The 22,637-nt window shown below is 63.1% G+C and overlaps 1 protein-coding gene across 50 annotated transcripts in view; it reads right to left on the bottom strand.

Annotated features, from left to right (window-relative positions):
• The window catches only part of LOC129009708 (multiple epidermal growth factor-like domains protein 6), a 124,041-nt gene that overhangs the window by 35,860 nt on the left and 65,544 nt on the right, over positions 1-22,637 (bottom strand). For 23 of the 50 annotated variants that reach the window (XM_063660113.1, XM_063660138.1, XM_063660124.1 and 20 more), the window contains exon 5: positions 973-1,095. The exons of 1 other annotated variant lie outside the window; for it this stretch is intronic. In XM_063660113.1, coding sequence (XP_063516183.1) covers positions 973-1,095 — 123 coding nt within the window. Of the gene's footprint in view, positions 1-972; positions 1,096-7,800; positions 8,184-22,637 lie in introns of those variants that run through there. 26 more of the 50 variants (XM_063660105.1, XM_063660143.1, XM_063660173.1 and 23 more) reach the window with 5 other exon arrangements.

Raw genomic sequence — 22,637 nt, 5'->3', positions numbered from 1 at the left:
GGGCCTCCAAGGCAGAAAGAAGGGGCGTCCTGACCCCTGTCACCCAGAGAACGACCCCCCATGCCTCCCAGACAGAAGCCAGCAAGAGGGTCAGTCCTGTCCTTGCTTGGGGCGCCTGTGTCCAGAGCCAGCCAGGAGCAGGGGTGCCGAAGGGTGAGGGTGGCTGACTGGCTACTTACTCTTCACCCCAGATTCCTGGGCTCCAGCCCCCTGCTCAGCCCTGTGCCGGTTCCCCGGGGCCTGGCACCTCCCCTGCTTCCCTCTAACCCTCCCTCCCTGCGGCCACAGTCCGTGTCCCCGACGCCTCCTCCAGCCCATTCCAACAGCCAAGAGACCCCGCAGAGGAAGCTGAGGGACAGGGTCCCGCTTCTTGGTCACCCCTACCCCACCTGCCACAGCCCACACCCTCAGCCCACACCCTCCAAGCTCCCCAAGGCTGGGCAGGGATCACCTGGGCCCACAAAGCCCGGCTCTGCAGGCGAAGGGTGGCCTCACGCAGCCCCTGCCCTGGACCAGGCCTCCTCGGCCAGCGTCCCCCACCACCTAGCAAGTGACCCAGGTCTCCCTCAAATCAAATCTAGGGGACATCACAACCAGGCCAGGTCCCTGCTGATCAACCACGGCAGCTTCTGTTGTAGAGAATCTTTAATAGGAGCTCCACCCACGGGCTCACTCCCCTGTCCACCGGGAGAGGCCTCAGCATCACAGCGGGGCTTAGTGTGGCTGCAGAGGGTCTGCAGCCGGAGTCCTGGGGACCTGGCAACTTGGCATTCAGTCCCTTTACCGGCCTGAGCCTGGGGCAAGGTGCGGGCGGATTCCATAGAGCCATGCTCCGCAGGAAGGAGCCACCGCCAGAGCGGCCTCTGCCTCTCCATGTCCACAGCCACCCTCTCAGGCCAGGCCTGGGCACACCCCAGAGGGCAGGGATGGCCGAAGCCAGGAGCCCAGGCAGGGTCTCCAGGTGACACTCACCCAGGCAGGTCCTGCTGTCAGTGTGGAGCCGGAAGCCGGGCATGCACTCACAGAGGTAGGAGCCTAGGGTGTTCACGCACCGGTGCTGGCAGCCACCGTTGTGGGTTCGGCATTCGTCCACATCTGAGCAGGAACGGGGAAGGATCAGCAGCTGGGCACCTGTGCCTTCCTGCCTTGCCGACACAGCCCCCCAGGTGCCGGGGGCCCAGACCCAGGACCCTCCTGTGCCTCAAGGGCACCACCCATGAGCCCTTCACCCACATTTGCCGGAGCCGGAGCAGAAGAGACAGGGTCTGTGCTCCCACCTTGGACACCTGCTCAAGAAGGAAGAGCCACCGCCTCGAGGGCCAGCCAGAAGGTGGGGAGCAGCAGAGGGCTCCAAGGACAGGCTGGGCCTCTAGCGCCTTTCAAGACTGAACCGGGAGCGCACCCGGTTTTCTTAAGTCCAAATCCACAAAGTGCTTCCTGGGCAGTGTCAACCGCTCCACCAGGACCCACAAGCCCAAAAAGAGAAACTGACAGCTTTTGAGACGGCCATGCCCAGGCTGTGGGGGGAAGCCTGAGAAAGGGGAGGGCGTGCTGGCTTCAAGAGTGTCCCCGCAGTTCATGACCATCTGGAGCCTCCCAGTGAGGCCTTGTCCAGAAACAGGGTCTTTGCAGCTGTCCTAAGTTCAGGCTCGAGATGAGATTGTTCTGGATGAGGGTGAGCCCTAAATCCAATGCGCCTGTCCCAACAAGAGACACACAGAGAGGGCCATGTGGAGACCAGGCAGATATTGGTGACGAGGCTACAAGCTAAGGATGGCCGGAAGGAAGAGGCCAGGAAGGTCCTCTCTACAGGTTCACAGGGAGCGTGGCCCTGCAGACACCTTGGGTTTAGAATCCTGGCCTCCAGATGGTGACAGAAGAAACTTCTATTGTTTGTAGCCACCCCGTTTGCCGTGTTTGTTCCAGCAGCCCTGGGAAACCAATGCAGCTGGAGTCAGCCTGGGCCCCCCACACCCACAGGCTCCCCATGCAAGGACCCAGAAGGGCACCACATCCCAGGGCAAGAGCCCTTGCTGTGCCGGCACCCTCCCCCGTGAAGTGCCACCCACCATCCCGGAGCAGCCCAGACCCCGTCAGACCCTCCCTGCCCAAGGGCCAGCTCGGTTTAGAACCACGTGTCCTCAGGTTCCAGACTTAGCTGAGGCCCCACTCAAAGGCAGGAGAGCGGAGTAGGAGAGCAGGAAGGGGTCGAGGGCAGCCTGGTCCTGAGGCCTCTCCCTGCATCTGCACTGCCTGGACTTCCACAGCCTGGGGACCGGCCAAGGGGAGCAGAGCAGCAGTCCAAGGCCACGGACACCTCGCAGGATGCTTGTCCCTCCCACTGCTTACCAAGCCCCCTGAACGAGCGTGGCTGAAGAGAGCAGGGAGGGATCCAAGGGCAGGTCCACTTTTGAGAGGACACCTCCCACCACAGGACACCTGGGCCTACCTGCTCCTGTCCCCAGCCCCGTGGCACAGGCCACAGGGAAAGTGCTGGCTGGAAGCCAGAGGCCCAGCAGGACCCCTGGGATGTACCACGAGCTGAGAGCCGGTGGTGCTCCAGGCATCCTTCCCCTGAGACCCTGCCAGGGCTGGAGACCCAGGGGGCTGCAGGCCCACGTCGCCAAGCTGGGCCTCAGGGGAATCCAGGCAGCGATCGAGGCAAACAGAACAGAGCAGACAGGCAGGAGGCCACAGGCTTCCTGGACACCTGTGCGTGCGGCCCCTGGGCTAACCTGGGTCAGAAGCCCTGCAGCTGCTGGGCCCCTGCCAGCCGGCCAGAGCACCCGGCACACAGGGGCTCTCAGAGGAGAAGCCAGCAGTGGGGAGAGACGGAGCTGTGCAGCCTCAGCACTGCCCAGAGAACATGCCATGACCCCCACCAGAGAGACTTCCAGAAGCACTCCAGGAGGACTCTCCTCAGGGTCCGGGGCCTCTGGGCATGGCGGAAGCTCTGGAAGTGCCAGTAGTGCCCCGGCCAGAGAGGCCAAGGCCAACACGAGGGAGAGACCACGTGTGCCACACGGATAGCACAGACCAACTACAGGAGGTGCCAGGAGAGGAGGGCAAGAGCCCGGCACTCAGGCCAGGGCAGACATGGGCATTGCGCCAGGCACCGCAGTCCATGCCTGCTACTCAGGCCAGGTGATACCTTTTTTTTTTTTGAGACAGTCTCGCTCTGTCACCCAGGCTAGAGTGCAATGGCGCAACCTCGGCTCATTGCAACCTCCGCCTCCCGGGTTCAAGCGGTTCTCCCTGCCTCAGACTCCTTAGTAGCTGGGATTACAGGCACCCGCCACCACGCCCGGCTAATTTTTGTATTTTTAATAGAGACAGGGTTTCGCCATGTTGGCCAGGCTGGTCTCGAACTCCTGACCTCAGGTGATCCACCCACCTTGGCCTCCCAAAGTGCTGAGATTACAGGCATGAGCCACCACGCCCAACCCAGGTGACACCTTTTATCCGACAACCTCACCCACCCTGCAGCCGGGTTCACAGATCCGAAGAGAGGGAGGGGCTGCTGAGAGCCGCCAAAGAGTCACCATGGGGAGAAAAACACACAGGTGCTCTTCTGAAAGCTATGAGCCGAGCATCTGGGGCCCTCTGGCCAGGGTGACAATGGAGGCCCTGCCTGCTGACCTTGCCTCGAGAGGGAAGGCAACATTTAGCTCAAAATGCCACCGGCAGACTCCCACTGGGCGTGGCATCGCTGGGAGAAAATATTACCATTTCAAAAGACAAGTCCTCGACCGCGTGGGAAGCATGGCTGGCCTGATCCCTCGCTTCCAGGGACTGCACAGAGCCAAGGTCTCCCTAATTCTGCTTAACAATCGCCAGGTCCACGATTCGCTGTGACCACCAAGGCCTTCCCACCACCCTCCAGTTCCCACCCACGGTCCCCGTGAAAATGCCCGCCTTCCGGGCTCCATCCTGAAACTCCAGCGTCGGAGCACTGTTGACAGGTGCAAGCAGCCAGCGGCAGCACACACCAAGAAGCTCTTCATAGCTGTCTCTGAGCCCGAGTCAACGGATGGCACCCACCCGCCAGGCTGTGCCCGCCACCTATGGAAACCCTGCCGCCCATCCACGCTCTGAGAATGTGCCTGCAACCCAGAGACGACACGAACAGCCCCAGGAGGCCAGGGTCTCTGCCTGGGACCTCCAGGGCCATCCACTCCCTGCACAAGCCACCCCCACTCTAGGGAGACCCCCAGGGTCCCTAAGCCCTGAGGCTGCCTCCCAGAGGGGGCTGCAAATGAGAGCAGGAGCCCCTCTCCACCTGCACCAAGTCGTCACCGCAACCTTCACAAAGGCCGGGATGGTTTGCGGGAAGAAGCTGGAAAGCAAAGGGTTAATGGGACCCCAACAGCGCCCCAAAGAAGCTGGAGGGACAGAGGGACCTGGTGCCCTCCAATGAGAGTCAGCTGGGGGGCAGATTCATGGCCACTGGGCAGGGCAGTGTGGGTGGCACCCACCTGAAGGGCTCAGGAAGGAGACCCTATCCCCCTGAGCTCAGATCCCTCCATCCAAGATCCCCGAGAGGGTCTCTGAAAAGTAACGATGTAAGTGTCTTCCTGCTACGTGGACAGGAACACTGGGACTCCAGCATCCCAGCTGGGCTCGGCCCCGCCTCTCTCAGCCACTAGTCCCTCCAGAAATTCCATGATCCCTCCGAAAATGCACAGGCCCAGGTCAGCTAGGCCAAGCCCTTCTCACCCCAGCCGCACCATCTGGCAGTGGCAGGTGGCTGTGGTGGGGGAGACAGGGCCTGAGTGGGGGTGCTGAAGCGCACCCAGGCTTCCGGTGCCGGCTGTTTGCTGTCAGCCAGGATCAGCTTCTGGACACAGCGAGCCAGCTCAAGGGTGAAGGATTTGGGGCCTCCCACTTGGACAACAGAGGCCTACAGGGACAGGCACTGGGCCAACCTCCTGCTGCGGTCCCCTCCACTCTGAGATCTCGGCCCCTTTGAACTGAGCAAATTGCCTTAATAGAAATGATTTTCACTCAGAAAGCAAGGCAGGAACGTGTCACCCAAACCCTCTCTGCCCCACTCCCAAGGCACTCCACGTGATGGCAGGGCTGAGCTGTTCTCAGACGGCTCCAAGGACCCCACAGGTGCTGAGCCGGTGACCCTGGCTGCGGCTGTGATCTGAAAAGCCACAGGCGCAGTGGCCTGTCCGGACAATGTGGTCAGCTGAATAACGAACGTCCCCCAGAGATGTCCACATCCTCGTCCCCAGACCCTCATATAGCAGAGGGACCTACCTTTGCAGATGGGACTGAGTTGAGGATCTGGATGGGAGGTTATCCTGGCATATCCAGGTGGGCCCAACATGATCACAGGGTCCTTATAAGAGGGAGGCAGGAGGATCAGAGGGTGGGGAAGAGGAGATGTGAGCGTGGAAGCAGAGGTCAGAGGCAGGCAGGGATTGGTAGGTGCTGTGCTATAGGCTTTGAGGATGAAGAAGGGGCCACAAGACCAGGAATGCGGGCGGCCTCTATAAGCTGAAAGGGGCAAGAGACAGACTCTCCCCTAGAGCCTCCAGAAGGAGCACAGCCCTGCCCATGCCTTGATTTTAGCCCACTTTGGACTGGGCCTCACAGGACTGTCAGGTAATAAATCCGTGCTGTCCTAAGTGCTGAGTGTATGGTTATTTGTTACCGCACCCACGGGGCACAACTGCAGAGCACATCACTGTCGTCTCAGGAGTCACAGAGGCTCGGACCATCTGGGCTGGAAATCGGGGCTCCCAGTGCCAGCTCTGCCGGCCCAGCCCCCCGACTCCTGTGCCTCTGTGGGGCTGGTCACACAGCCAGGTTCACGGGAGCCACGTGCCCTGCAGAAGCTTGCTCCCTGGATTCCCTCCTCTGCAGACCTGTGATCCAGGACCAGCCCATGCCACCTACACACAGACCACACTGCCCACTGAGCCCTGTAGTGGGACCAGGGCCCCCAGGAAGCACTGGACCCCGAGACTCAGAGGCCAGTGTGGGGGCCTGAGCCTGAGGTTAGCAGGGCCCCAGCAAAGGCCGAAAGGAACTTGGAGGCCCCTATGAGTCAGGCGACAAAACCTGCTTATTCCAGGGACAACGGCCCAGCCTGGAGGCAAATCCACTGTCCCTGTCCAGCCCCAGGCCAAGCCCCACACAGGGCAGGGGGCAGGCCAGAGAGTCCCCAGACAGCTGCAACATGAACCTGGGGGGAGCCATCTGGTGGGAGACGAGTGGGCTCACAGAGCGGCTATTTTAAGGAACAGCTGGGCCAGGATCCTGCTGCTGCCCTCGGCTAGATAGAGACTATGGACTTTGGCAGCCTCACAACAGAACCGTCAGCATACTGGCACACGGCGACACGGCTGTGCCAACACGGGCTGGTTCACCAGGAGCCTGGTGAGACCTGCAGTGTCTACCAGGCTGGGAGGTGGAGGAGCCTCAGGGAGCCCATGGGGCCCCCAGCGACCATCACCCACGTCCCACAGCTCCCAGCCCAGGACTACACAGGCAGGTGGACAGGCATGGCTGGGCTGCCTCGAACCAGCTGCCTCTGCAGAAACCACCCAAGACGCGCCCCTTCCGAAGCCCACCTGGACTTACAGGAAACTCGGAGGGCTCTGGGCCCCTGCCAGAAAGCTCCGCTCAAGGCAGTTATCAAGTTCCAAGCCCTGCTTTGTCCCCACACATGCCACGGGGTCCTCACCCCCAGGGAGCACAACCATAACCTACAGGCCCTTCTCCTCTCTCCCCCAAAAGCTGGAGCACGCTTTGGACCAGGACAGGGGCTCCCAGCTCCCGAGCGCCCAGCGACACCCAGCCAGAGGCCTTGGATGCTTCGCAGTCGCAAGGCATTTAGTGCCACTGTGGGTGGACCCGGCCTTGGCTGAGCCACCCAGCCGGAAGGCTGCCTACCCAGCGAAGATGGAGCCTGGACCCCCTAGGCCAAGCGACCAAGCCAGGGCAGGAGGAAGCCTTTGCCACACTGAGGGCGTGGTGCTTAGTCCTTCACGCAGGAGAGAGGCAGAAGCTCGGCCTGGCACTCGAAACAGCTAAGGAGGGGTGATGTCTCTAAGGAGCCATTTCAGGGCCCCCGCCAGCCACTGCCTATCCCCGGGTGATGCGGCTGATGACTCACTGGGAACGGCATACCCCACAACCCCTCCTCCAACTCCACCCCCTCCTCCAATTCTCGAGGGTGCCCAGCTCCAAGCTCTGTGGATCCCAGCGAGTTCAAAGCAACCACCTGGAGGGAGGCGGGCTCAGTGCAGGCGCCAGATCCCAGCTGCAGAGAGAGGCAGGATGGAACGAGGGCAGGGCTGTAACCTGCTTCCCAGGCCACCAGGGTCCTCAGCTGCCCACGCCTGTGGGACTCCAGGAAGAACGGCACCTGCCACATCCACAGACAGGACCCCAAAGGGGCTGAGCTCTGGGGACCCCGGAGACTCAGCTCCGGGGGTCTCAAAGGGCCTTTCTCTCCAGTCTGCCTTTTCACTTGACCCGCAGTCGCCAGTGCCATGGGGAGCTCCCACAGACAAAGGCAGGGGATGTTTTTCTTTCCTCTGGTCAAGGGACCTGGCTGTTAGCAGCCTCTGCCGACAGCCCTGAGAGGGGACGGGGGTGACTGACTCCCCAGCGCCCACGGACCCTGTCCCAGAAGCAGGCGCTCCTGCCGGGCACTGCCCCACCCTGCTTCCTCCAGCCTAGCTGGCAGAGCCCTGGCGCAAACTTTAAAAAGAGGAAACAAAGGGAGCGCGCCGGGGAACGCCCTGGCCCCACCCGCCCTGCCCAGGCTCGCCCGGCGCCCACCTGGCCTCTGGTCACCGGCGCTCACGGGGTAGCCGGCCTGGCCCAGGTGACACGGGTAGCAGCCCCTCCAGAGGTAGCGGTAGTGCGTGCCCGCGACGCGCGCCAGGCCCCCCAGGAGCCCAAGGCACCAGAGCGCGGCCAGCCCGCGGTCCCGGGACGCCCCCATGGCCGGGTAGGCCGGCGGGCGGGAGGGTGCGAGGACCAACCGCGCTGCGCCCTAAGCCGGCGGCCGGGCAACGGGGCAGGCGGCTCGGGCTGGTTCTGGGTTCCGGGCGGGCGCGCAAGCCCAACCCCGGGATCCGCTCCGCTCCGCTCGGCGTCGGCCGGGAGCCGCTCTGGGCCAGGCGCGCCCCGCCCCTCGCCTTTAAGTTCTCAGCTTTCCCTCCGCCCCCGCAGGTAAAGGCCAAGTCCGCAGACGCTCGAGGGGGCCGCCCCCGGCCCCGCCCCGAGCCCCGCCCCGCCTGCCCCAGGGGGCAGCGCCGGCCCGCCTGCCCCGCGCATTCCAGAGTGCGCGCTCCCGGACGCAGATAGGGACCTAGGCACAAACGCAGACATCCACATGCGACCCACACAGACACAGGCACACAGACTCACGTGTGCAAACATGCACACAGGAGGTACACAGACACGCACGGACATACGCACAGGCACACACATGCACAAACGTGTGTTCTTGGAGCCAACACGGAAAGGAAGCCAAAGCAGCAAAGGGAGCCATCCTGGCCGGGCCGCGGGGCGGGGGAGGGGGGCCGCGGGGCGGGGGAGGGGGGCCGCGGGGCGGGGGAGGGGGGCCGCGGGGCGGGGGAGCGGGGCCTGCAGAGGCGGCTGATGGGGCTGAACTCTGACAAGGGTGGGGAAGATGTGGAACTGGTTTGAAGCTGCAGCACCGATGTGGAAACACTGGGGCTGAGACACCCCCAGTCCCCACGTCCAGTGCCTGCACTGTCCTGTCCTCCCCTGGCCCAGGGCCCCATACTTGGAGGGAGCCTGGGTGAGGGAACGCTGGCATCCCTGCAGCAGGTGGTGACGGACAGAGAGCAAGGAGAACTTGCCTGCAGGGTGGCCAGCGGTGCCCAGGTGTCAGGCTGCAAAGGCCACAGAGGTGCTTCCAACCCCAGAGCCCTGGGTCCCCACGCTCCTCGAGGGCATAGCCCCGGGGAGGCAGTCCTCCCAGGGTGGGCAGCAGAAGGAACCACATATTAGAGCCTCATCGAGCATTTAACCTCTGCAGGAGAGCCAGGGCTGTGATTCCGGCTTGGAACAGAGTCCCCAGAGCCCCCCATCCTCTCTGAGCCCCTTTTCACACCTATCCTTGGTGGGGGGTCACTGGGCTCCCACTCCGAGCCCCCATGGAGATGGAAGAGATGTGACCAGCAAGCTGTGGTGCTCAATGACCCTCAGCAGTGATCCCTGCCTGGGACCAGCCCAGCACCACCTCCAGCACTGGCGGTTAGGGTCCACAGGACTGGGCGCCCGCCCACACTGTTCCCAGCCTTTCCAGGAAGGCCCGAAAATCTCCCTCCGAAAGGCAGTGGAAGTGTCCCTGGAGCTCAGCCTGTTCCCAGAGATGCAGCCCGTGTCTCCTCTCAGAGGACAATAGGTGAGCGGTGGGGGCACAAAGCCACATGACTGGGGCCACTGCAGAGTCAGAAAGCTTGGGGACACCTTCCAGCTGTCAGGAAGGAGGACAGTGCATGCTCCCTGGGCCAGCAGGCCCTGTATGTGGGCAAGCCTGGGTCAGGAGCATAGCCACGGGTAGAGCTGTGGGGAAGAAGGACTGCCAACCTCAGCTGCGGCCGCTGTGCCAGGCCCTGGGCTCTGGGGATGCAGTGCCATCCTCACCATTCCCTGCAGGGGAGGGATACTGTCCCCATTTTAGAGGTGAGGAAACTGAGGCCCAGACAGACTAAGATGCTGTCCTCAGGTCAAATTCAATTGAGCAGAACTCCAGCCCCGGCAACTCAGGGAAGCAGGTGGCCCATCCCGGCAGAGCCTCCACCTTCTCTCCACTCTCCACTATAGCCAGGGCCCACCTGCCGGCCGAGACCCACCCCTCAGAAGCCTGCCCAGTGCTAAGATGTGGCAGAGAGCAGTCTCTGCTGGTCCAAGGCACCTGGGAGCAAGGGCTGAGGGGCCACCCTTGAGCACATGGGAAAGAAGAGGCTGCACCCCGTCCCAGCCTGTCCCACCTTGCCCCGTCCTGTCCGCCATCCAGAGGCCAGCCCGCCCCCTCGGCCCCCAACACCCTGCAGAAACGGGCCTGCCTGGGCCCTGCCTGTCTGCGGGGCCTCCTGGGGAGCCCCTCCCATCAGCCTCTGAGCCCTTGCTGTGAGGAGCCCCTGTAAATCTCACGGATAGACAGGCTGACGGGTCTGTTTGAAGGCACCTTCCACGCAGGGCGACATCATTTATGACCATAATGTGCATCTCATTGCCAACAGCTCACCAGTAAGTGCCAACAGAAGCTCGAGGGTCCCGCCCTCCGCAGCCACAGCCCAACAGGGCCTCAGCCCAGCAGTTTCCATGGAGGTAGGGGCCAGGCTTGAGAGGGGTGCAGGGGAAGACACCAGAGGCCAGGCCTGCAAGGGCACAGGCTGCGGAGGCAGCATCCATCCTCCGGGAAGTGCGTGGCCGGCCGCCCTGTGAGCTCTCCCTGGTCGCTGTCCCTCTCCACCTGCTACAGGACGGGGACCAGTCCTCGGCGGAAGCCTGGGCAACAAAATCCCTGCACCTCCGACTCCAGTCACCCGCACCAACAGGCGACGGGGCTGGGGTCCTCCATCAGCACCCCATCTGGAGAAGGTCCCTCAAGAGGCCCTTGAAGGGATGCTGTCTCCCAGCTCACGCAGGCCCCACTCTGACACCCTCCAGGCTCCGGGAGGCATCAGCCACACCCTCAGGATCCCACGCTGTCCCCCAAGTCTTGCCCACCCTGGGAAAGGGCTCCTGCCTCGTGCTGTCTCGAGGAGGAGGGAGGAGCCCAGGAGCCGCTGCGTGAGGCCCCAAGCAGGGAAGATCAGGCACCCGGAGTCTACGGCCCGCCAGAGCCCACAAGCCCCAAAGGCCACTGAGCCGTGCACCGTGGCTTGTCCCAGTGGACCTGCTTGCTAGCGTCACACATGTCACCTTCTCAGTCAGTATGTTCTTAGTAAGAAGGAATAGAAGAGAACTACCCGGTGAGCCATTTTTATATGGACTGCATGCTGAAAAGGATACACTATTAAAATCAATTTCCTCTATTTGTTTTTGCTTTTCCGACGTGGCCCGGAGAAACTGAGAGACAGTGTGTATGGCTTGTGTGTGTGGCTCACATTCTGTTTCTGTTGGACAGCCCCAGCTTTGCTAGTTAGAACTGAGGCCCCAGGCGAGCTGTGCAAATGCTCTGTGCCTCAGTTTCCCCATCTGTAACACTAGCACCTCCCTCCTGTGGGAAAAGCGCTTGACTGAGGGTCCATAAAAGTCAACAAACGTAGGAGTGGGAGGCCGAGTCTGGAGGCCTGACCATGCCCCTTCCCGGCCCTTTGCTCCAGCAGACACCCCAAGGCCACGCAGAGACCCATGGCAGAGACAGTGTCCAGAGCTGATTCCCAGAGGGCGGGGGACGTCCTGGGAACCGTCCACCTCCTAAGCCATGGTGGACACAGCCATGGTCCGGAGGCATCCTGGAAGCCAGCCGGGGACCTGAGCCCTGGCCCTCTCCCTTGATAGCCTTCACCTCCATACCCCCACCTCAGCACCCCGCCAGAGCCATCTGGGGGCCACCGCTCCAGCCCCTCCATTCCCATTGGGGCTGCCATCACCCCTTCCATTCATCTGGACTCCAAATCCCACGTCCATCCAGGGTGAGGGCTGGGCTACCACAGCCCGTGTGCCCAGTACCCAGTGCAGGACTGGGGCCACAGAGGTGGCTCCTGTCCCACTGAAGGGCTGTATGGCATGGCCACATCCCGGGGCCTCTCTGGCCTCAGTTTCCTCATCTGTGCATGGGCAGAGGCCTGAATGAGACCAGCTCAGGGGCCCTGAAGCAATGAGACACGTGACTCGAGAAGGAGAACCAGGGCCAGGTGTGTCACCACGACGGTGTCCGAGAGGTCCAGGCAGAGGAGGGCAGCCAACAGAGCAGGGCGAGCCTCCAGGGAGCAGCTGTCACAGCGCAGCGAGGCCTTCGTGAAGCTTCCTGACAACAAGTTCAGGCAAAGGAAATTGTCTTTTCTGCCCCGAAACCGCCAAGAGCTATGGGAGCCTCCTGGTATCACATCCCCATCTCACCCTCAGGGTCACTCGCATCAGATACCCTCATCTGACAGGCAGCAGGGAGGCTGCCCCTCTCCAGAAGGCTGCATCCAACCCTCTGGTCCCCCACACAGACTACCCTGGCCCTACACAGGCTCCTCCTATCCCGTAGCTGGGAGTCCCCCGCTTCTGCTCCCCTCCTTCTCGTCTGCTGCCCCATGCCCACCCGCCCACCTCCCCTCTGCCCTCACATACAGGCCATGATTCAACCCTCATTCTGCCCAGCTGGAACTCCAGTGTGGGGGACCCCCGGTGGCCCTGGGTCCTGCCTTCTGCCCACGGCTCCTGGGACATTCTTCTGTGGTTTTGCTAAGCCAGTTTCCAGAGGAGAAATGACTTCCCCAGGGTCACGCAGGGAAGAGAAGTGCAGCCCAGGGGGACCAGGTCCGACTCTCCCCCAAATCCTGTCCTCGCTAGGCCACCTCCTTCGGGTTCCTCCAGGGGAGTGGCTCTGGCGGGCACCCACAGGCACCCCTCTGGTTGGGCACAGTGTCTCTCCTGCTCATCACCCTCCCCAGGCCATGGCAGGCGCCAGGCAGGCTGTCGGGCAGGGCTCAGTGCTGCAACTCTCCAAGGGGGCATCCCCGGGGCCTGGGCAAAGTGTTTCTAGGCAACTCCAGCTTCACACCCTGGCTCTGGCTGTCCTCTGGTGGCCTCGGCTTCCCTAAACGAGCCTTCCCTGGCAGTCTAGACACTCACCCTTCCTCCCGCCCAACAGACCATGAACTCTGATGCATCCTTCAAAGACAGCAACTCAGAAGTCACCTCTGCAAAGCCTCCCCAGCTGGCCGGCCCACCCTAGGCTGGAACCCCCTACCCCTGCCCACCCTCCTTTACGACACCCCTTCATTGGCTCATTCATTTAGTTTTTCATTCAACAACGATGTGTGTGCTCACCACGGGCAGCACATGGCTCTGGGGTACGGTGGCACTGCCCCACCCAACTGAGACATCCGTCCAGGTCCCCACGGCCTGGGAGAGCTGGAGTATAAATGAGCCCCAGCTGAAGCTCTGGGGTGCGGAGGGCTCTGGGCCGTCCCTTCTGCTAGGCTAGGGAGGAGCCCGGGTGTGGCCGTGGGGGGCAGCAGCCCACCGGTAGAGAGCGCCTCCGAGGCCCAGGCTGCACCCGCAACACCCCCTCCCCGACTCAGTGCCGCCACCGAGTACATCCCGGCCGGAGGCTGTGGGGTCTGGAAGCTGTTTGGGAAATGCTTTCCCGATGTGGAAACGCTGCCGGCGTCTGTGCCTGGGAATGTGTGTGTGTCAGCAGAAGGCTCTCCCAGCCCCCAGCGGCTGGCTCCAGCTTCTCCCCTCTCCAAGCTGGGCGGCCACCAGGCTCCTGCCAGGACCCAGGCCAGAGCAAGGGCCAATGCCACCCCCAAATGTCACTGCTCCCCCTTGGGGCTGGGCCTTGACTCCGGAACTTCAGGCAAAACCAGAGCCTGGAAGTGGACGGGGTCCAGCCAACACCCCCGACTGCTGCGTGAGTCTGTCCCTCAGTGCTCACCTCTGACACCCGCTCCACAAGGCCCCCCTCCGGCCTTGCGGCTCAGGCGCCTGGACACGTGCCTCTACCTCCCTGAGAGGGAGACGATGCCGGGCTGTCCACGCTGCCCTGGCCTCTGAACGCAGAGCTAGTGTTGGGCAAAGCTGTGCTGGGTGTGGGAACAAGAGAGGCTGTGGGCATAGTGGGGGCTGCCTCCACCCAGGTTCCTAGGGGCTCAGGCATGGGAAGAGGGGGCCGCCAGTGGGCCCCAAGGGGGCCAAGGCCCCAGGCAGCCCAGTGCCCAGCCCAGTCTACCTCCTCAGCGGGCAATCTCCCCCCTAGCCAGGCCCCTGGGGATGGCATCACAGACCGAGCACCTGGCATGAAACAGGGAAGGAGCTAAGCCCTTGGCTGGTGGTGGGGGGTTGAGGGAAAGATAAATGAGAGAAAGGAGTGACACTCAGAGAAGCTACCAGGAGCCACGGCCCATAGTCCTGACCGAGGTGGCCATGTTGCAGGGAGAAGGTTACAGGCCCAGCAGGCACCCAGGTGGAACGGCGATCATCACCGCCCACAACTACCTGCGTGTGCTCTGTGTGCCAGGCCAGGGGTGCTCCTAGGTGGGCAGGTGGACCCTGAACGAGTGGCTGGGGGGCACCGGGCCCTGGGCTCTGCCCTCACGGACACCTGCAGCTCACTCTTCCCCGCTCCCACAGAAGGCGGGAGAAGGCGGGTATGGCCACATGAGCAGAGGGCACGGGCATCACTTCCGGCCATGACATTTAAAAGCAAGTGTGAGATTCTTGGTCCTCTCATCCCACCCCTGCCCTGGGCACATGCACTGGTAGGGGGACTTGGCCTGGGGTCTGGATGGGATGATGGGGTAGGCCATGGACACCAGAAGGTAAGGGCGTGTCCCCCACAAAAGTGCTAGTCCATGCACAGGTGGAGACCATCCCAGCTAATGCAGGGGGAGGGTGGAGATGGGTGGCCTGGGAGGGGCTGGGACCAGGCTTGGAGTGGGGGAAAGGAGCCACCCAGAGCAGCAAGGGGCACAGGGCTGCAAGGACAGGGCAGTGGTCAGTGTGCACCTGCTGGCCCCCACTGCAGACAGCATGGCCAGGAAGGTGCTAGAAGGAGGCCACTCTCAAGCTTCTCTTTAATCTGCCTTCGGGGGCTCAAGGCTCCTAAGCCCCAAAGCCCTCCCATGCCACCCCATCCCTGCCTGGCGGTTTCCAACCGTTGACCTCCAGAGCCCAGCCCAGAGCAGGAGGTCCATTTGTGGTCTGGGGTCTCACACAGTCCAAGCTGCCTCCCTGCGGAGACAGAGCAGAACGGCCTCCCCAACGTTCCTCGCACCCTTTCTCCCACTGTTGCCACCACAGAACTTCTGTCAGGAGCAGGGGGGCCCCCACCCGGCCTCAGAGCACACAGGGCCTGGCAGGGGCCTCCCCGAACCTTTCCAATGTCAGCCTCATGGTAAACCCATTACCCTGTCTCCACTCCTCGCCCAAGCCAAAGGAAGGAAAATTGAAACCACCGCTGTTTCCGAGAGCCCAGCTGCCATTCCTGACTGCAGCTGTCCCTGGCTGGGGCCAGGCAGAAACAGGGGGGAGCTCCTTTCTCTTGTACACACCAGCCCCTGGGTGAGCCCAGGATGGAGTGGCCCTGTCTCCTGGCTCTGAGGGAGGCATCAGACCCCCAAGAGCAGCTCCCGAGAGCCCAAGGCCTGGTCTGTCCTGGTGAGGCTCTGCTGCGGGCCAGCGGAACATGGGTGCGTGTGTGTGTGCGTGTGTGACCACGCTGTCTGTGGGTTCTCTGTTGCCAGGCTCTTTCCCACCCAGCCGTGCGAGGCCCGGGGGCACCTGAGCCCTTGAGGGCTGACACAGCACCCGCTGGGGACGCAGCCCCCAGGCAAGGCCAGCCCCACCACCCGGGGCCCAGACTCTCACTGGGACATCAGAGCTGCCAGGGGAGCAGAGAATGCAGACAGGCAAGAGGATGCCCCAGGTCTCACACTGTACTCAGAGGAGTGATCCGGGAGGCTTCCTGGAGGAGATGGCACTCAGCTGGCCTTCGGACATGACATTTTCAAGCACATGAACAGGCCTCAGTGGGGTCAAGAGCCCAGCAGGATCCCGGGGGTGAGGGGTAGAAGATCAGGGAAAGGCCTGGGCCGAATCCAGTGCTCAAGGGTGCCCTGGGGAAGAGATGGGGCATGGTCGGGAGGCGGCCCAGGGCGCTGGGTCTAAGGTGCAGTGTCACTACAGACCCAAGGCCCAGAGATGAGCAGTGGCTGGGGACACAGGCAGCAGTGGCCTGCCATCAGGAGGCTGGCCCCCCGACAGAAAGGCCAGGTGGGGCCAGCAGAGATGCATGGGGGAGGGGCCAGGGTGGCTGTGGGAGATAAAAGTAGAGGGAACACGACGGGAGACGGGGAGGCTCAGGGGGCTCAGCGGGGTCTCTCCTTCCTAGGAACACGGCCCCACCTGCACACGCCTGGCTCAGCGCCCCGGCCCTGCCAGGAGGGAATGGTGGGTTCCACTCTCAGGAGGCACAAGGGGAATGTGACTTGGCCCAGGTCATGCAGGAGACACCTGCCCTCCTGAGGTAACCGCAGCTCTGAGAGTTCACAGCCCCTGACGCTGGGGCGCAATCGCCCCAACCTCCTCATGAGTAGCCCCTGGGAAACCAAGCTGGGGCCACTGGGGCTTCCGAGAGGACTAGAGAAAAGTGTCTACCTGGCGCCTCGGTTTCCCCAGCCCAGGAGGCCCTTGGCTTGGTGGCAGAAGCTTCTAGGACAAGGGCAAGGCCTTGCCTGAAGCATCCACTGGTCACCTTCCCAGGCCCAGGCTTATCTTCCCAACAGATGGCTCCTGGGCCAGGCCAGGGTCCCAGGGTACGCTGAGCTTTGCCACATGAAGGTGTCCACTGAGCCTCCCCAAGCTCCAAGTCTGAGGACTGCAGCCTCCGAGAGTTACGCAGGCCTCCGGGGTCGTACTTGTCCAGCATCAGGGCTGGGATCCAAACTCAGGCCTTCTGGGCTGCTGCCTAAACCCACCGGCCCTTCAGCCCTCCGTGTTCATCTGGAGCACAGCCACAGATGCCTGCAGGCTGCCCAGCTCGGGGTGTCCTCCAGGAAACTGCCCCAGCATTCTGGTTCTGGGCAGTCAGAGAAAGCCTCTTGTCTTTCTGTTGCTGGGCTGGCTCTCACCGCTGACGCTGAAGGCTATTATTTTCCCGGCTTGGCCTTAACTGAGAACGTGCCTGCCAGGGTCTGCTCATTAGAGTCGGGAAATGAAAGCTTTTCACTCGCGCGCCTCGGACAGAGGAGGCCTCTGACCACAGACGCCCCGTCGGAAATGCTGCCATCCTGCCTAGAAGGAACACACTTTGCAGCCGGATTTCCCGCTGCATTGGGAAGACAGCCAGCTGAAGAATGCTGGCCTGGGGAGGCCCAGATTCAGCCACCCACAAGAACGTGGCCCCAGCTTTGCAACTGGAAGGCCCAGGTTCAGGCCTGGGCTCCAGGGCCCATGGGCGAGGGACGCTGAGGCCTCACCACACCTCCATCTCTTTCCCTGCGAGGGCAGCCTTCCCCACAGCTGTGTTTGCTTGTTCACTCCTGCTGCTCCTACAAGACGCCTTAGTCTGGGTAATTTACAGACCCCTGGATGTATGTCTTACAGCTCCAGAGGCTGGGAAGTCCAAGATCCAGGCACAGCAGACCAGCCCTCTGGCTCCTCCAGGGCGGCTTCTCGGGGCAGCTTCACAGGGCAGAATGGGAACCACTCCCTCCGATCTTTTCTGGGGCAGTCATCCCATTCCCCAGGGCAGAGCCTTCCTGGCCTCCTCACTGCCTGCAAGGCCCCACCTCTTCACACCATCACACTGGGGAGTCCATTTGAACGCAGGAATTTTGCAGAGACAGCGACATTCAGGTCACGGCACCAGATGTTTGTGGAATACCCACTAAGTGCCAGGTGCTTCTGGCATGGGGACTGGGAATGAGTAAGAAGCCTCTTCCACATCCAGAGAAGCCACCAGCTAGAAGGGGAGATGGCATCCTGGGGCCAAACAGTCAGCAGCCCAGGCGTCAGGGCTGGGTGGGGCCAGGCGCAGGCTGGGGCCCTGGAGGTTGCCCTGGACTTCGAGAGGCTCTGGGCATCTGTCCCCTCTGCCACCCTCCAGCTCTGACTCCGCAAATGCTTCTGCGCTCTCTGGGCCTCTTGCGCCACTCTCTAAATCCCCCATGGCACTGCCCCGTGGGGGGCCTCCGCACTGAGCATCACGGAGTGGGGCTGCCGCCCAGGCTTGGCATGGAGTGTGGGTCGCACAGCTTGCGGAGGCTTTCGGCCACCATGACCACTTTTCCGGTTCAGCAAGACCACATTGTCCCAGGAAGCGACAAAGTCCTGGAAGCATTAAAGCCTCCCGGGAGACTCCCGTGGAAATGCCGTTCTTCTGGGTGGAGGCCCTGCCATGGGTGGGACAAAGAGTTGCTCCCACAGGAAGGTCAGAGAAAAAGCTCCAGCACCAAGGGGCTCATGGAGTGCAGGCAGACATGCGGGCACCTGGCCTGGGTGCCAGGACCTGGGTCCAAATCAGGCCCCCTTGCCCACTGGTTTCTCCCGTGCCTGGGCTCCGCAGGAGAGGCACAGCTGGCCCAAGGGGTGCAGCCGGTCAGCTCCCAGGCTTCCTAGTCCACAGCCCTCAGTCACTTCCCACATGCCTTCCTCTCCCTGGGGACAGTGGGGACCTGGCAGTGCCCTCAGGCAGCAGGCAAGGGTGTGAAAGGCCGAGCCCACAGTGGCAGCAGAGCGTGGGCGGGGATGGGTGGGAAGGGCAGAGCGACAGACTCCCGGGCACAGGGGCTCCCTGGGGGCACCGTGGGGGGAGTCTCTGGTGGTCTGTGCTACCTTGAGCTCACCCCCTTACAGCAGGTCCGTTTGCTCCTGAGAAGGGTGGCATCCCACAGAGCCCACCCGTGTCCCACAGACACTCCAGTGAAACCCCAGCTCCACCCTGGAAACCCCCGTGGCCAAGTAGCAGCTGAGAGCCGGGGCCGGCACCGAGAGGGAGGGAAGAGCTGCCACTTCCACCAGAGAAGGTGCCTGCTTCCGCCCAGCCCTGGCCTGGCCGCCTCCCCCCACCCCCGGCTGCCCCCTTTTCCCATGATCCCTCCTTATCTCCTGGAAGGAGGGGTCAGCCGGGGTGGGAGCACACAGCGTCGGGGCTGAATCCAGCCCCACTGTGGGAAGGCAGCCCTCGGGCCTGGATGGGTAGGGTCCACCCGGCCCTGGAGGCCAAGGGCAGCACTGCTTCCTCCTTCTGAACAGCACAGAACAACTCTCCCCATGACATTGTCACTGTGCTCTTCCAGCCAAACCATGGCTTAATTCGAGGGTTGGACCCATTTTATAGGTGAGAATGTTCACAGGACTGAACTCTACCCCAGCTGGCAGTGGAGGGAGGAAGCTGGGCTTGCATGGAGACCTGCCAAGGGTCCCCAGGTCTGGATGTAGGGTCCTGGCCGCCCCCTACTCAGCCTGATGTGGGGTCCTGGTCCCCGAGGACCGTGGTCAACAGGAGGCAGAGGAAGGCAGGTGGAGAGAGTGGGGAGCCCAGGCCGAGGGAAGGATGGGCCACGCGAGTGGGGCGGCTCTTCTCTCTGTCCGGGCCTGGGCCTCAGCGCTGGGTGTTTCTCTGCAGTCCGGGCCGTGGGCCCAGAGCATTTTCCCCAAATCCTCTAGATTGCTGTAAGGGCTGAGAGCATGACTCGCCGCATTTTACAGAGAGAGACTGGAGTTTAGAGTGGCAGAGCTACTCACCCAAGGCCACACAATAAGGAGCTAAGGGAAGTTCAAACCTGGCCCTCGCTGACACCAACGGCTGCTTCTACAGTGGCATCCTCAAAGCGGCTTCCCTGGAAGGCCTGGGCCATCCTGGAGGTGAGCTCGGGGCCAGGCAGCCCGGGCAGGAGCTCTACAGTGGAGCCTGAATTCCTCCCCAGGGCCTGCTGGCTCCGGCACGCACAGGCCTGAGCCCACCTGCCCAGGGGCCTGGGAGGAGGGTGGGCACATGTCAGAGGCCGCGCCCTGCCCAGGAAATGGCAGAAGCAGCGGCAGGCATCCAGCCTCCCCTGGGAGATGAGCCCACTCCGGACTGCCCAGCCCAGCAGAGCAGAGCTCAGCTCCTGCCCCAGGCCAGTCTCCCAGAACATGACAAACACACTGGCCTGGAGACGCTCCCGGGGCCGGGGCCAAGGCACCCTGAGGCCAGGCTCCTGCGCCAGCACTCACTCAGAGCTTGATGGGGCCGAGTCATCACTGCAAGTGGGTTCTGGGTCCACCCCATCAACTTGGCACACACTGCCCTGCCAGGGGTCCCCAGGCCCTGTGGGTGACCAAGCAACGCAGTCCTTCCCTGCTCCGAGCGGCCCGAATCCTGCGTTCGTGCTCATGCTCGGCTGCCAGCACGCCCTGAGCCATGCGCTCACTCACTCGCTCAGCAAGACGACGTTTTCGGGGGAGGCTGGGCTGGCAGAGGGACAGAGAAAACACAGCAGGCTCCTGGCCTTTGGCAGGGCCCCCTCGGCCACATGGTGACTCGGAGCCCTAGCCATCCCAAACACGCAGAGCTGGGGGTGAGAACCCCCGGGCGGGAGGCGGGGCGAGGCCAGGGATGAGGCAGGAGAGGAAGTGTCGGCACTGCTGGGAGGCAGAGTCTGTGGCCCGGTCCCTGGCCGAGATGCCGTCTAGCCTCCTGGCTGGCCCCGGGTCATCTGGTCCATGCCTCTGCCTCTGGCGAGCTCTGCCAGATGGCAAAGACCTTTCCCGTCCATGGGGACCCCTGGCAGAGAGATTCCAACACCTCCTGAAGGGATACGGGTCGAGGCCTGGACCTAATGTGTTTGCCGTCACCATGCAGTGTCTGTCATGGAGTTGACATTCCAGAGGCCCACCACCCACCGTGCCTGGACGCCCAGCCCGCGTCAGCCCTGGAGGGGATAAACACGGCCGGCAGCCCCAGAGCATGAATCACAAGACCCCCAGCTCTGACCATGGGCAGTGGGAAGCCCATTCACCACCCAGAGCTGCTCTATCGCAGGAGGGCCTCTGAGTGCCGCACCACTCGCTGACACAGCAGACGGGAGTATGGTCAGTCTGTCTTCCGAGGCCTGACACACACCTGCCAGGGACCCCATTACAGGGCCCCCCCACCACCCCAGGCTGAGAGAGACATGGAAGGCCCAAGCATCAGGCTAACCCTCTCCGCCCAGCATCGCAGCGGCATCAGGCTAACCCTCTCCCCACAGCATCGCAGCAGCCAGCCTGACCAGGCTCTGGAGCCCACAGACCTGAACAGGGGCTCCTAGGGCTGCACGGCGGCACCTGTCCCCTCTGCCCCCGAGCACTGTCTGCACCCTGTAACAGGTGCTCTCAACTCCGGAGCACAGCCTTTGTGCAGGGGCCCCCGGGGCCTCTCTGTTGGCTTCCCTGGGCCAGCCTGGGTCAGTGGAGCTCCTCCTAGGAGGGACTCCCACACAGCATCCTGGGCCACCTCAAGAGCCTGCCCTCATGCAGGGGCTGCTGGAACAGGCCCCGACATCAGCAGACGCTGGCCAGCCTGGGGAGTGCTCCACACACCGCAGCCCTGGAGCATCGGGAACCTGCCAGGCAGCCCCCTAGCCCAGCCCCCCAGCAGGGTCTTGGGCCTCTCACTCTGCTCTGCCTGGTGTTCCCAGCCACAGGCACTGAGGCCACACCACGCCCCACCAAGGCCCGGCACCAGCCCTGGCCTGGCAGACCCAGGGCTTCCCACACACCATCAAGGAGTGGGGTTTCAGACCCCATGCAGCAACTAGGGAGACGAGCGGGCTTGGGCCGGGGAACAGCGGGGCAGAGGAGCCCATCTGGAGCTGGGGGCCGGGTGGCCGAGGGGGCAGGTGGCATTCAGGGCTGGGTCCAGGCTGACCTCGGGAGGATGGCTCAGGTCACCAGATGGTGACCCTCCCTTTGCTCCCTACCCCAGCTGGGCAAGCACCCCCACTTTAAAGGGGGCATATACAAGGATCTTGGGGGAGAAGGAAGCTGCCTGGGTCCCATGGCTTGGTGGCGGGGGCAGCCCTCTCCCCAGGACACACAGGCCCCCACCCCGTCAGTTACAACAGGGGAGTTTCAGGGGCCGGGGAGGGTGCCTGTGTTGGCTGCGGGTCTTCGTGCTGCCTCCGCAGGGACTCCCAGCCCCAGGGACACCAGCCCGAGAGGGGTGCACTGCTTCCCCAGGGTTGAGGTAAAATCGGTTCAGCACAGGCCCCCCACAATGCCAGAGACCAGGTAGGGGGGTCTGGTCTTAACCCTGACACCCCAATCCCTGCCGGTGAGCAGCCCTGGTGGGGGCTGAGTGGACCCTTCTGAGGGACTGCACAGGCAGCCGCGGCGGGGGGAAATGTAAGCTGCCCCGTGCCTCCCGCGTCCCACCTGGGACAGGCTCCTCGGTGGGTCAGAACCTCCAGCTCCAATGTGTGGAGGTGGCCAAGTCCTGGGGCCATCCCACGCCTGGAGTGGACAAGGGTGGGGGCCCTGCAGGAGACAGGGCATGACAGCTAGGCCTCTCCTCATCCTGGGTCTGGGAGGGGGTTCTCCTTCCTTCGTCCTGCCCAACTCCACCTGCACCTGGCTCATCCCGGAGCCTCTGGGGCTTTCTGCCAGCCCAGTGGAGCCCCTTTCACAGAAACCAAGGCAAGAGCCAGAGTGGAGTGGGGGTCCGGGAGCTGGCGGGGACTGTGCACAGGTGGAGCCACCCTTCCTCCTCACTGAGCCGGGGCTCCCAGGCCTCCCAGGCCCCGCAGGTCACAGCAGCTTCTCCCCTCCCCCAGCCTCCCACTGGCCACAAGCACAGGCTGGAGAGGAGCACACAGAATCTGTTTCTAGAACATCCCAGACAGAGCAGATGCCCCTCCCACCTCCCCTGACCCCAAGTCCAGCAGGCTGGCCCCTGTCCCCCTCCAGACGGCTCGCAGCTGGACAGCTGGAGACAGCGTTGGGTTTGGCAA

Source organism: Pongo pygmaeus, chromosome 1 (genome assembly GCF_028885625.2).
Source record: "Pongo pygmaeus isolate AG05252 chromosome 1, NHGRI_mPonPyg2-v2.0_pri, whole genome shotgun sequence".
Taxonomy (NCBI): domain Eukaryota; kingdom Metazoa; phylum Chordata; class Mammalia; order Primates; family Hominidae; genus Pongo; species Pongo pygmaeus.
Note: the sequence above shows the minus strand (reverse complement) of the source record. Positions and strands in the feature narration are given on the sequence as shown.